The sequence below is a fragment of the Rissa tridactyla genome, chromosome 9 (genome assembly GCF_028500815.1).
Source record: "Rissa tridactyla isolate bRisTri1 chromosome 9, bRisTri1.patW.cur.20221130, whole genome shotgun sequence".
Taxonomy (NCBI): domain Eukaryota; kingdom Metazoa; phylum Chordata; class Aves; order Charadriiformes; family Laridae; genus Rissa; species Rissa tridactyla.
The window spans coordinates 30,542,778-30,556,158 of record NC_071474.1 but is presented as its reverse complement, the minus strand read 5'-3'; the positions used below and the strand labels follow the sequence as shown (position 1 = coordinate 30,556,158).

Genomic DNA, 13,381 nt, shown 5'->3' with positions numbered 1-13,381 from the left:
CGGCAGCAGGATAAACCCAAGCAGAGGGGAAGCAGAGCAGCCCTCGCACGAAGCCAGAACAGATATTTGCAACCGTCAACGCGGGGCTCCAGCAGAGACCCAGCCACTCCCTGGCCCCTGCCGGCTTCCTGGGGGAGGTCACAGTGCCCAGCAAATTACAGATAGACCCTCCCAATTGCAATTTTCTATAACTTCATTTATAAACACTCGCAAACCCATGTCAAGGGGGAGGCAATGCAGGTTCCTGCAGCCCTGGGGAAGGTTCTCAAGTGGACCAGGCAACACCATGAGCTCTGTTTCCATCAGCTCCCAGCTCCGGGCTGCCCAGCACAACCAAGGTCCTCAGTGGATCAGAAAAGTCTATTTTCAAAAGAAACAAAACTGGGCAGTAGTTAAAAACAGGCTTTTGTTCCAGCCGAGTTCCACCTGGCATATAACAAAGGGTCCCTGCCACAGATGCTCGCAGCCAAGGGAGGAGACCTGGCTGGCACCACAAGTGTTTTGCAAGGTCGAACTTAAAATTATAAAGTCAATTTAAAATGCACACTAAGAGGAGATGGAGCGGGGGGGAAAAAGGGTCTTCTCAGGTGAGGCTAAGGTTTTCTTAGAGGTAAGATTCTGGATTTTAAAACACAAGCAAAGACGACATTTGTCACTGTTCACGGCTGAAGGGCATTAGGAGGCAGCAGGGCTGCTAAAACGCCAGCAGATACTGTTCATATTCCACTTAGTCTTACTAATCCCCAACCCTAGAGCTTGTTTGCTTTGAAACCCCACCAGGGCAAGTGCCAAAAATGCCAAATCCCTATCCTGTGTCAGCTGTCCGGCGTGGGCTGAGCCAGCAGCAGGGGGGATGCTCCTGGCGTGCCCCGGGTCCAGCTCAGCATCCTGGCTGTCCAAAGGGCCCGGAGATGCCAGTCAAGCTTCAAGCAAAACCCAGCTTAGGGAAAAGGTGCTCTGAAAACAACCCCATTAAGGCAGTAAGGCCCAGGATTAACTGCTACTTAGGGAAAGTATAAAAAAAAAAGATTAAAAAATAAAAATCTAAGTCAATCAAATTCATGTACCTGGAGCAGTGGCAGCTGAATGGATGCTGCTGCACCAGGAGCAGGGGATGACCACAGGAAGCGGCAGGTCTCCCTTCTCCCGCCCGTGTCTGCAGCATCTTTAATTAAAGTAGTGTTTTTACAGCATGGTTTGGTGTGCTGACCGCGCTCACTACAGCCGTCCTCAAACCTCCAGTGGCAGACACTTAGAGCGGAAGACGACACTTCCTCGCAGCCATGTCCCTGCACCGCCGGGATGCAGAGCCAGCAACAGCCACCAGCACCGGTCCCACCTCCACTGCACACAGCTGGCAACCCAGAGACAGACGGGGCAGGGACACATGCCCAGCTAGGGAATGCCACCAGCCTGGCATGGACTGACCACCCTCGCAGCCTCATCATCACTGTCTGCAGCACCAACAGCACATCTTCTGAACAAGAAACTAGACCACAGAATGGTCAGAGTTGGAAGGGACCTTGAAGGCCATCCAGTGCCACCCGCTGCCCTGGGCAGGGACACCTCCCACCAGACCAGGTTGCTCCAAGCCCCGTCCAGCCTGGCCTTGAACCCCTCCAGGGATGGGGCAGCCACAGCTTCTCTGGGCAACCTGGGCCAGGGGCTCACCACCCTCACAGCAAAGAATTTCTTCCTCATATCTCATCTAAATCTCCCCTCTTCCAGTTTGAAGCCATCACCCCTCATCCTGTCACCACACAACAAGACCCAAACTAGGCCCAAGAAAGATTCTCTAATGTATCTGCTGCATTATGGAGGTGGCAGACATGGGGTCTCACCAACCTGCCCCGGGAGCATGAGGCAGAGCCATTCATCCCTGCCACAGCAGGAGGACGTTCAAGGCCAGGTTGGACGGGGCTTTGAGCAACTTGGTCTAGTGGGAGATGTCCCTGCCCAGGGCAGGGGTCTGGAACTAGATGAGCTTTAAGGTCCCTCCCAATCCAAACCATTCTATGATGATATGTGAAGGCCCAAAACAGAACCCAAACCCCAAGCATGGTATGTCAACTGGGCCCCACCAAGCTATCACCACCAGCTCCTGGGTGGCCTTTCACCCCTCAGCTCCCATTCAGTTATTTATTTGAAGCACCTCCTACAAAGAGGATGGCAACCCCCCTGCGGGGTGCACCAGAGCCCTCTGCAGTGGTGGCCCAGAGAAAATTCCTCGCTCTGTGGTCTAACCAGCCTCCCACCGCTCCCGGTGTTCCATTTCCCATTCCTCTGCGAACCCCAGGGTGTCACACCATCACGTAGCCATGCAATTAAAAGCTCTTCTTTTGACGAGCCCACCTCGAACGGCTCGCCGAGTTGCTAATAGATTGCTAAGTCTTAATAACAGCTCTCAACGGAGACTTAAGAGGAGATTTAGGGAGTAACTGCCAGGCTTTGGGGAAAATTCTAAAATATGCAGATTAGCAGGGAGAGGATTTAGAGGACTTTTCCCAAACGCCTTTCATCAAAAATTTTAATTCTGATGGCAAAATAAAAAGAAAGTATTACTTGGATACAATTCAAACAGCTGCCTCGTTGCCTGGTGGGGTTTTGTAAAGCCCGTGCACAGGGCGCAGGACTCTGCTGGTCCAGGAAAAAGCCCAAGTTTCTTCTGCTGTTTAGAGCTGGGAATGCCAAAAGGATTATTAAAGAAAATAAACAATTGCATCCTCCCCATATGCACTTTATCACCTCCCTCTGCCCGAGGCACGGTGTTTGCAGGAGTGCTGGGATAACCAGAGCTCTCTGTAAGGATTAGCCGGTGCCAGACTGCCCCACAACCTCAGGAAGCCCCACTGTGTCCTCCCACCGAGCCATGAGCACCTGGAGATGCTGGTAGGTGACCCCAGTCCCCTCTCTGCTGTACCGTGTCCCAGCAACCAGAGGAGGTCTCAGCAGCTGGTCCTCCAGCACCCCAGGGGACATCGCACACCCCCGGAATCAAGATGCGGGGGGAGAAGGAGGTATTTTTGAAAAGAGCCACCATCCTGTTTGCATCACTTGAGGACCAGCCCCAAAGACGCGGGTCCCTCCTGCAACATTTCAAGCTCCTGCTCTGCTCCCCCAGCATCCAACCAAGCCCATCACTGAGCAACTTCTGGGCATCCAACCCCCATTTCTCCTGAAGGAGCTGAGCTGGAAGACAACAGCCGGAGAGTGAAACACAAATCACAGAAGATAAAGATGAGGCTTGGGAAGCTCTTCTGCCAGGAACATCTTTCCACGTTGGCAGCTCACTATCTATCTCCGCTCCCCACGTTGGGCAGGACCAGGCTGCGGTAATAAATAACCGCATCATCGCCACCGATGCTGCAGGGCAAAGTGCCGCTGCTGCGGTATAGCCTTCCTCCTGCCACAGAGAAATTCAGGTACAGAATGTATTTCTCTCAACTACTTTGATGTAACCCAACCTTCCTGTACTCTCAGCTTTGTATAATGCCCACTTATTGCCAGAAGCAGCAGTTCTGAAAAGAGGGCATTAGGGATAATGGCTATTTTCTGATGTTGTCCAAATTTTAAAAGCCCATCTACACACATCAGTATGCACATGGAAGGCCAGCTGAGGCTTGGAATTTTGCTATAAACTTTTATTCGAGCAGTTGGGAACAGGTACGATTTGAAGGCATCAAACCAGGGCTAAAAAAGCCAACGGATGCAGCTAACAACCCAACATCATGACTCGAAGCTGTTGGAGGATTACAATAGAGACGGCAGAATTCTGTTTGCAGCCCACAGCTCTCCGCAAATTCTTCACCCGAGTTTGGGCAAACCTCCCTTCACACCTCCATCCCCCTCCATCTGCGTCCTTCTCCCACCAAGACGTTCTGCCCCACCACACCAGCTCCCCCCCTGCCTCCCGGAGAGGCTCCCCTGCGCCCACCCTCCCAAACTTCTGGGAATCCATCACAGGACCCGGCCGGCACTTGATAAAAGTTGCAAACCTGAGGTAAAAATTAGCAAGCCTGGGTAAAAATTAATGGAGTTAGACCGAGTTCAACCGCAGAGGTGAACCTGTGCTGGGCAGCCGCCGGTGAAAAGGAGTCGCTCTTGAGTGGGCTATTTCTAGGGCAGCTGCAAAACACAGTGTTTAATTATATCCCCCATGTGGAAAACAAGTGTCTGTGCTACCTGCTGGTCCCTTTTCCAGAAAAAAAACCAAACAAAACACAGTGGCAGAAAAAAACCCCCCAAACAACACCACCCCACCATTCGATTTACTCCAGTTTCAGAAAGCACCTAAAGCAGAGCTAAACTAATCAAAAGAAACTCCTTTCATATTTGCAGAACGTATCTGCAAGCCACAAAGTAAACACAAATAACTCATAGAAAAAAGATCTAATAAAAACCACAGGCATTTTTTTTTTTTAAAAAAAAAGTCATCCGCTAAAGACAGAGATAATTATACAGTACAAGTACAAAGCTCAAACATTTGAATGAAATCACAGCTTATATTAAATATATGCAGAAGAAAGATTAAATCACATTACTTGGCTTAGATCTCATGAATAGTTTAATCACTCCCGTATTGTTCCATTTATCATAAAAGTAGTAGAGAAGACGACCTGATTTACAGAAAAAGCCAGCAAAAATAACAACACCTCCCAAAACAGCCTGTTCCAGCTCCCGTTTCATTTAGTCCCAGAAAAAAACCACATCCACAATTTTAAAAAGCCTCCGTAAATTTACCCGTAACCTCCCCAAACCGTCCGTCACTCTCAAAAAGTCGCTCAGCACACCAACCGCATTGCCCAACTGATACACTTTTAATTGAAACTTTTCTTGCCAATTTTTCTATTACTCTTTGTCCTTAGTCATTTCTATGCAAGTACAAGTGATGCTTTGAGAAAACCCTTAATAATTTAGCAGCTCGGATGATGCTTACCCACACTGACCACATTTTCAGGGCAGATCTCCTGATTTAGAGAGAGAACTCCATCCATCGGCATCAGCCCCACTGTTCTGCCCTATGCCTGCGGGAAAGGGTCAATAACATGCCCAGGCCTTGGGGAAAAATAAACAACGCTGCAATTAAAATACTAAGAGCCTATAGGTCCAAGAGAAAGGGCTGAAGGTGAGTGCAGCTCTGAGCTCATTTCCCATGGGAGGGGACTTTGGTTGCTCATCCCTAAGTGGAAAAGGGAAGGATGGTACTTTGGGAAAGCAAAGAAATTTAAACCAGTATCCCTTCTCCTCCCTTGAGGCTGAAGCTCCTACTGATATTTCCACCAGAGTGAACAGGAACACCAAGGAGCAACCACAAGCCACCTCCAGCCAAGGGGAGGGCAGAGGGGAACCATGCGAGCCCCCAGACCAAGAGTAAAGGAGGAACCATGGCAAAAAGACCAATACTTTTGGTTTTTTAAACACCATGGTCAACACATGATGGGGCTCAACACCCCAACCTCATCCCCGGTCCCTGTTGGGGATGACAAACCGGTGGATGTTGTTCTCTAGCAGAACATCGTTGGCCCAGATCACACCATCCTTAACGCAAGTCAAGGTGTGCCCAGCCCGTCCCCATGTCCCTTCTGTCCCAAGGACGTGCTGCCTCACCATATGGGCTTGCAGGAAGGTCACCTCCACCGAGGACAACGGGCTGGAGAACAGCAGAGCCCCACCAGGCCGAGTTTCCTGGAAAAGCTGACTGAGCCGATAAAGCCACCGATAAAAGCAGAGAGGCACGACAGGGCGGGGAGAACAGGGGAAAGGGCTACTTGAAAGATTTAAGAAGGGTGGAGAAAGGAAATACAAGAGGTTTTTTCTTCGCCAGAAAATAAATTTACAGGAGGTCCCAACCCTCTCCCAGCCTCGGGGAGCGCCGCACACAGGGGTCACAGCCAAGAAGAGCTTTTTTTTGGTGCAGGCTTTGGTTTGGTTTGCTTGGTTGCCTTTTACTTTTTCCATCTTTTTCCATTCCTACCCCCCAAATCATGCAGAAACTCATCTTCCCAGCAGATGCGCCACATCCTCCTCGATCACAGCCTCAGCTCAGCAGCGCTTTGCAGAAATTCAGGTTCACATAGGATGCAGAAAGCCCAAACCAGCAGCTATCGACTGGGACAGCATTACTTCAGCACTCCCGTTTGGTGGAAAACCTGTTGCTCCTGGTCAAACAGAACCACCGACCTTTGGAAGTTTCCAGGATCTCAACTCTTGGTTTTTTTTCCATCCCCCCCTGCCCCGTTGGCAGCCGGGGTTATGAAACCAGGGTTCATCTTGACATGCAGGCAGCATATTTTTATTTTTGGCAGGCCAAGAGTAAAATTCGACCAGCAGGCTGCCAGCATATCAAATTCTAGCTCAGAGGAACACTTCAGACCCGAGAACAGAAAAAGGGCTTTGAATAAGAGCCCGAGTTTTTGCAGAGGTCACAAAGCAAAGACAACGAGGTCTTCCCGTTTCCAAACCTCCTCCTCCCTCCTTTCCCCGGCTCAAGCTGTGCACATATGTCTGCTCATCAGCAGCTATTTCAGCAGGGCAGCAAGCTCTCCGGAGCAGTGATTTGCCCTGGCAAAAATTAGAGTAAAGAAAAAACTGGAAAAAAAAAAACCCTCCAAGTTTGCAATTGTCAACACTGGCATCAGCCAGCAGAGCTATAATTTGTTGGTTTTCCCCATTGCTTTCTGGTCCTCTGAAAGCCTGAGGTCTTCAGTTATGGAAACCAAAAAAAAAAACCCCAACCCTAAATACTACGTTACGCATCCCAGCTCAGCCAGATGTTACCCTGACCTCTGCCACCTACACACATTTTTGCCCTTTTTAAAGTTTTTTTTCACCAGTGTTTCAGAGCCAAGCAACAAACAGCCCATCTCCCAGAGCAGGTTCCTCCTGTTCCCGTCCCTCCCCAGGAAGCAGACCCCCCCCGTACATCACCGCAGCACCCCAGGAGCAAGGGCTGGTACCCAGGGCTGCATCCCCCCAGGGAAGGCTGTCCCGGAGGTATTTCCCACCCCACATCCATCGCAGGGGCCCCGAGCCCTGTGCCAGCATTGCAGGGTGCCCTCCGCCCCCACACTTGGTACCCAAGATCCCCCACACCCCCCCACATGCTGGGTCACATTCAGTTTTTTTCCACAGCAAAAAACCCAAAAGCTGTGGGTTTCAAACCCTCCCCTGTGCCAGACTGCAGGGAAACATTTCCACAGAAGCAGCAGGAGATAAAAGGAGGGAAAAAGGAAGGAATCACCTACTTCACCCCTCGCTCCACAGCCAAAATCAGCTCCAGACCCCATCGGGAGTATTTTCATCTCCGGACACTACAGCAACCAACAGATTTCTCCTTGGGGCTGCGGGCACAGTCACACTAGGATGCTGGATCAGTGCAATCCACCCAGTCAGGAGAGAAATCCTCAACATGTGGCTTAGAATTGTTTATCTTCAGGAAATCCTTTTGGCTCACATTCCTGCCGAGCTGGGAAATGGAGCTGAGGAGCAGCTCCGGCACAGCACACCCTGCCTGGGGCTGAGTGAGCTCCAATGCCAGCCGCCGGGTTTTCCAAGCAGGAGGGAATTCCACTTATCCACAGGGATCTGCAGATAGGGTTGGAGCTGGCCCCAGGATGCTGAGCTTGGTGTGGTCCATCCCAGCACCACCAGAATCCCGGGAGGTGACTGACTCACAACATCCCCATCCCATCCCACCACAGGCACTGGGATAAGGGCGTTCCCGCTCTCCCAGTTATGACGACAAGCGCCGTCTCCCAAGTTTTCCTCTCTCTGAGCATCCCATCCTCCCACCCTGCGCTTGCCGGAATGGGACTTCTCAAGTGGAAAGTCCCACTTCCATCCATTCAAACTGCGCTGGGAGAAACCGCCCCACGGAAGGGATGTAACTCCATGATATTCATCGGGCTGATAAAAGGACAACTTGCCCTCCGGGCATCGCAGCTCGTTTTACTGTGCTCCCTCCCTGAGCAAACATTTCTAAGAAAAGGTGAACTGGAAGGAAAAGGGGGGAAAGAAAATAAAAAGAATAAAAAAGAATAAAAACCTTCCACAAAAACAAAACTAAGGGGGTGCCCCCAGTGCAGCCCAAGCCCCCCCTCTGCCCCCAGCGCTCAGGACCTCACATCACTCCTACAGGCAGGAGCTGCTCGGCTTTGCGTGAAGGCTGGGGAGGAATTACACAGAAATCATAACAAAAGATGGCAGGGCTGCTCACAAAGGGGATTTTTTTTTCCCCTTACATTTAATTTCCCGGCAGTCAGATTTTTTTAGTTTTGTTTTGGGTTTTTTTATTATTTTTTTCCTCTTAAGCCCATTGAGACCCAGGCGACGGAGCGCAGCATCGCCACGGTCTGGCAGTGCTTAATTTTTATTACTGCTGAAAAGGTCTGGGATTGCAATAGCGAAGAAACGCTTCAAATTGCCTGGTTTTGCCTGTTGCGCATCTTACTCAGCTTTCCCGGGCCCTTCACCAGACAAGAAAAATAGGATCCCTCTGTTTTGCAAATCAATGCATTTGCCACAATATTTTAAGGAAATTACATCTACCAAGCAAGCGCTGCCTCTGTTTCCCACTTTATTAGCCTTAAAAGGCTATTTATAAGCTTTAAAAAGCCTTATAAGATCTTATTAAGGTGTAGAGCATACTTTAAAGTAGGCCAGACTGGTTGCTGACCCTCTGAAAGTACACGGCTAGAAATTACCAAGCCCCACACCCTACAAAAGCAAGGCTATAAATCCTTCAGATCCTGTAAAATTCAGCTGAAATCCCACTGCCAAAAAGCCCGCAGCAAAGTGTTGCTCACCCAAGGCCGTGAAGGAGGGTAACAGGAATCTTGCTGAAGTGGCAAATAAAAACAACAAGCCCGATTTGCCCTCAAAATACCTGCCTGCGATGCCTTGCAGGTGCTTACCCTTCCTTTCTGCTGCGGGAGGAAAATAAAAATCCCTTTGCAAACAGATGAATGACAAATAAGTGCATTAAGCGTTCATTAAGGAGAACAGGACAGATGTGGCTGGGCAACAAACGCTATCGAATACAGCTGGATATCAACAGGCACGCTTTTAATAAGCTCAATTGGCTTCGCTCGGAATTCCATCTCAAACAAAACAATTAAAGTTTTGGGAAAAATAATGACTGGAGTCAGCAAGATGCAACAGGTGCCCAAAAGAGACGCACATGCTGCAAATCGCGTGTGCAAGGGATTGATTGCATAAAGAGCTAAAAAAGCTTTTTCAGAGAGTCTCAGTTCTGAGCAGCATCCGTGACAGCAAGCATCCCTGTGAGGGCATGGAAAACAATGGAGGGGAGGAAAAAGAAAAAAAAAAAAGCACAACAACCCAGGACTGCTTCCCTGCCACCAGCGAGTCCCCGGCTACTGCCACCACAGCTCTGCTGGCCACCCAGCCCCGCAGCTCCAAACCAAATGCACTTTGCCAACCTGATGCCAAACACCGGCCAGCAGCTCCCTGGATTTTGGCTAAGCTCGTAAGCAAATATATATATAAAAAAATATATAAACAAAAAAGAGCCCATAAGCAAATATATATACACACACAAAAGAAGCTCATAAGCAAAACTAAAATGTATATATATAAAAAAGAAAGAGCCCATAAGCAAAAGTAATATATATATATAAAAAAAAGAAAGAGCCCATAAGCAAAAATAAATAAATAAATATAGAAAAAGAAAGCGCCCATAAGCAAATATATATATACACACACACAAAAGGAGCTCATAAGCAAAACTAAAATGTATATATATAAAAAAGAAAGAGCTCATAAGCAAAAATAAATATATATGTACTTTAATGCACCAATATATCTTGCATATATATTGCAAACATGCATATTTAATGCATATATATATTGAAATTGCTGCAGCCTGCGGGCAGAACAGGCTTTTCCTGACCCAGCAGCCCTGCAGGAGCCGGGCGAGGGCAGGAGACCTTTTAAAACAGGAAAGTTTTGCCATTTCCCCAGGCTACAAGTTATTAAATTAAGCCTTGAAACAGCTTGCCACTTACTGGCCATCCCCTGCGGCATATGGGCAGTACCAGCATCGCTCTCCTACCATGAAAGGGTGATGGCAACCCACGTAACGGCTACAGGAAAAAGTCTTGGAGTCAAGTGTATTACAAAAAGCAAAATACAAACTACCCAAATCAAGCGTTAAGCAATTCAGGCAAAGGCTAGCGAGAGCAAAACTACAGGAGAGGGATTAGTATATTATAATTTAATAATAATAATAGAGATAGCTTACAATCATGAGCAGCACAAGCAGCGGTGTCCTTATTACCCACTTCCAATGAGCAGGACGCACTTTCCGAGTGGCACGGTGTCCCCAAAGGCCAGACAGGGTCCCAGCACATCCCATGCTTCACCAGCGGGTCCTTTATCCAGCCCTCGCTGTCAACAACCACCCAGCGGCGTGAGGCTCCCGGGCAATAAATAGCCACAGCCGGGCAGCCCGAGGTGTGGGGGACCAGCCTGGCATCTGCGCGGTACCCACAAGTCAGAGAGCTGCCAATCTCCGGGCGAATAAGGGAAAACACTAAAAAACACAAAACCTCGGTACCGCTTGGCAATTCAAATGGGGGGGGTGGGGAGGGGAATAAAAGTATTTTGTATTTACGAGAGATGAGCAATGGGGAGGGGGGCAGAGGCTGCAGGGGATGAGCGGCGGTGTTCTCCCAGCTCCCAGTCAGCATCCCGGGATGCAGCATCCTCCGCACAGCCCAACGGCAGGGCTGGATGCTGGACGCTCCACAGGCAGGCAAAGTTCGCAACACCCCATATCCAGCGCCAGCAAAACCTGCTCAGCAAAAAACTGAGGCCACCCTTCCCCATGCCAGGAATAGTCCTGAGCTGAGCAAGGAGCAGCAGATTTCAGTCCAAACCCCCAGGTAAGGTATTTTCTAAGATCCCCTTGGGATAGTCCATCCCAGCACAGGGAAAGAGCTGCAGCCTGCTCCCCCCAGCAAGGCACATGGGGACACTTTTTGGGCACAAGGCCACTAAAGTGACCGGCCAAGCCACGCAGGAAAACCTCTGCACTGCCCCGTGGCCTCAGCACCCGCTTCCTACACACAACTAAAATACAGGAAACTCCCTCGAAAATCCCCCGAGCAAACCTTTTTGCAGAAAGGCAAATGGGTTAATGGCGCACTCGGTCACCCCACCTCCACGTTTTGTGGAAAATTCGCCTTTCCCCAGACAGGCTGAGCAGCTTGGTGACACCCTCACCCCTGCTGTGCCAGCTCCTCCGGCCACAGGGATCACAAGGTCTCCCCACTTGGGGCCACCCCGATGTTTTCTCAGCAAGGATGGAGGGTTAAAGCCCCCCCAAGGGGACACAGAGTCCCACACCCCGAGGAATTAGCAGCCAAAAACTGGGTTCCTGTGTCACTGCTGCAGACAACAGATGCAAGCGTGGGTACCACAGGAGGAAGATGCTCCCACGGACCCAACCTGCATGGATAAAAACCTCCATCCCCGGCAGAACAACTGATTTTGGTGTGAAGGTTTCTTCCGCCCGAGACACCCCAGTAACGCTCTCCAACAGCTTTGCTTTTAACCAACATCTCCAAATAAAAAAAAAAAATAGAAATCCCACCACCAGAGAGGACATCAATGGTTCCAGCCAGAAAGCAGCAGTTTTAATGGGAAAGGAAGTGCATGAACCAGAGGATGAAATCAAAGGCAAGGCTGAGAAGCTGGCTATTAATAGATGGCCTGTTTGCTTTTACAATTTTTATTGTTAAACGCAAATTGCCATGCCTTCAGACAGTTCAGCTCCCAACCTTCCCCGCACAGCCCAGACAATCCTTGTTATTCTTAGCAAAATACCAACCGGAGACAAAACCGGTTGCAAGCAAAGAATAAAACACAGCCTCGAGACACATGTGATTCTCCGCAGAAAAGTTTTGCACACCCCGGGATTAATTGGCAGCACCATTTATCATTAATGTTTGACCGGTGCTTTCCAGTGTCCCTCGCCACAGCAATTTTTAACCTCTCCAAACTTTAACTGCAAGCATGAACCTTTCCATGCAGCTGCTTGTCTGAGGCTGGCTTTTTTCTTTTTTGTTTGATTTTTATTTATTTTTAGTCAAAGGGTTGAACTATTTCTGGGAATAAGGCTATGGGTTAGGAGATGGCTTTGCAACGTTAAAGAGAAACGGGTACAGAAATCCAAGAAACTCCTCTGTCCCCATTTTCCAGGGAATTTGGAAAACTCCTGTGGACCCATTTTCCAGGGTAAGGGTGTCAAAAAGGGATTTCAGCCCTGGGAACGAGCCTTTTGCAGCTCCAGGTTCCCAATTTGAGCCTTCCGCTGCCTTCGCTGTGGTCAAGCACGGGTTGCCCTGCGGCCGCTATAGGGGAACTGGCCTTGCGGACACGAAATGCCGTTATCACATCAAATACCCGCTACAAAACAAAATCCAGCAAAGCTCACGAGAAATGGACTTCATTGAAAATCCACGCTCTTTTGAAGCACGGGAGTTCTCCGAGCAGAGCTGCCACCCGAAGTCACAGAGACACCCCAGCCCCAATCTCAGCTGCTTGTGGGGGGGGTGCGTGTGTGGGGTTTTTTTTTTTTGTCACATTAATGAAAGCAAAATGCTTCTTGCACAGGCTGGCAGTCAGGTACAAGGTATCTGACATGCAGCCTCACCCTCGAGTTGTTAGCCTGGCTGGATTGGGTGAAAAAAAGGCATTTCTCAAGGCTTCCAACTCCTACCTATGCTCATTCTTTTTTACTAGAATAGGAACCGCAAGCACACTGTAATAATGTTTGGTTCACACTCTAAAAAAAAAAATAGAAAAAAGCAAGCATCAAAGAAAATCGCAGATGTGCTCTGCGTCCCAAAATAGACTTTATTACACATTTGCCGAAAAAAAAAAAACCCAAACTAAAGATGGGAGTGTAAATCAGCATCCTCCAAGCCCAGACTCAGACATGTCCCACCACCAGCACCCCAGCGCTCTCCAAGCCAGGCAGGGAGTGGGTGAGTGGTGGTGGTCATCCCCCGATCCGTCCCTGCCCCTCCTCACCAACTCCCCATCGCCAACCGGGAACTTACTTCCCCTTCTACAAAGTGACTTTGGGCCATTTCTCACTTTCTACCCTTGGAATAGGTCTCGGTGGGGGTATTTTCCTGCGCAGAAGCAGGTAGGACCTGCCCTGCTCCTTCCCCTCCCCGAATCATCTCCCCAACCTCCGGCACACGCCTCTTGAGTCAACACATGCCTTCTCCAAGGCATTCCTCCTGCCTCAGTCCCTCCCCGAAGGGGCCAGCCAGGGCTTTGGGGACACGAGGGGACAAAGCCAATGGCTCCAGGGGCAGCGGAGCATCTCAACTCAGACACCACCTCCTCA

The 13,381-nt window shown here is 49.5% G+C and overlaps 1 protein-coding gene across 4 annotated transcripts in view; it reads right to left on the bottom strand.

The window, feature by feature from the left end:
- The window catches only part of ATP11C (ATPase phospholipid transporting 11C), a 59,015-nt gene that overhangs the window by 42,122 nt on the left and 3,512 nt on the right, over nucleotides 1–13,381 (bottom strand). For 2 of the 4 annotated variants that reach the window (XM_054214414.1, XM_054214413.1), the window contains exon 1: nucleotides 7,245–7,301. The exons of 1 other annotated variant lie outside the window; for it this stretch is intronic. In XM_054214414.1, coding sequence (XP_054070389.1) covers nucleotides 7,245–7,301 — 57 coding nt within the window. Of the gene's footprint in view, nucleotides 1–4,936; nucleotides 4,996–7,244; nucleotides 7,302–13,381 lie in introns of those variants that run through there. One more of the 4 variants, XM_054214412.1, reaches the window with a different exon arrangement.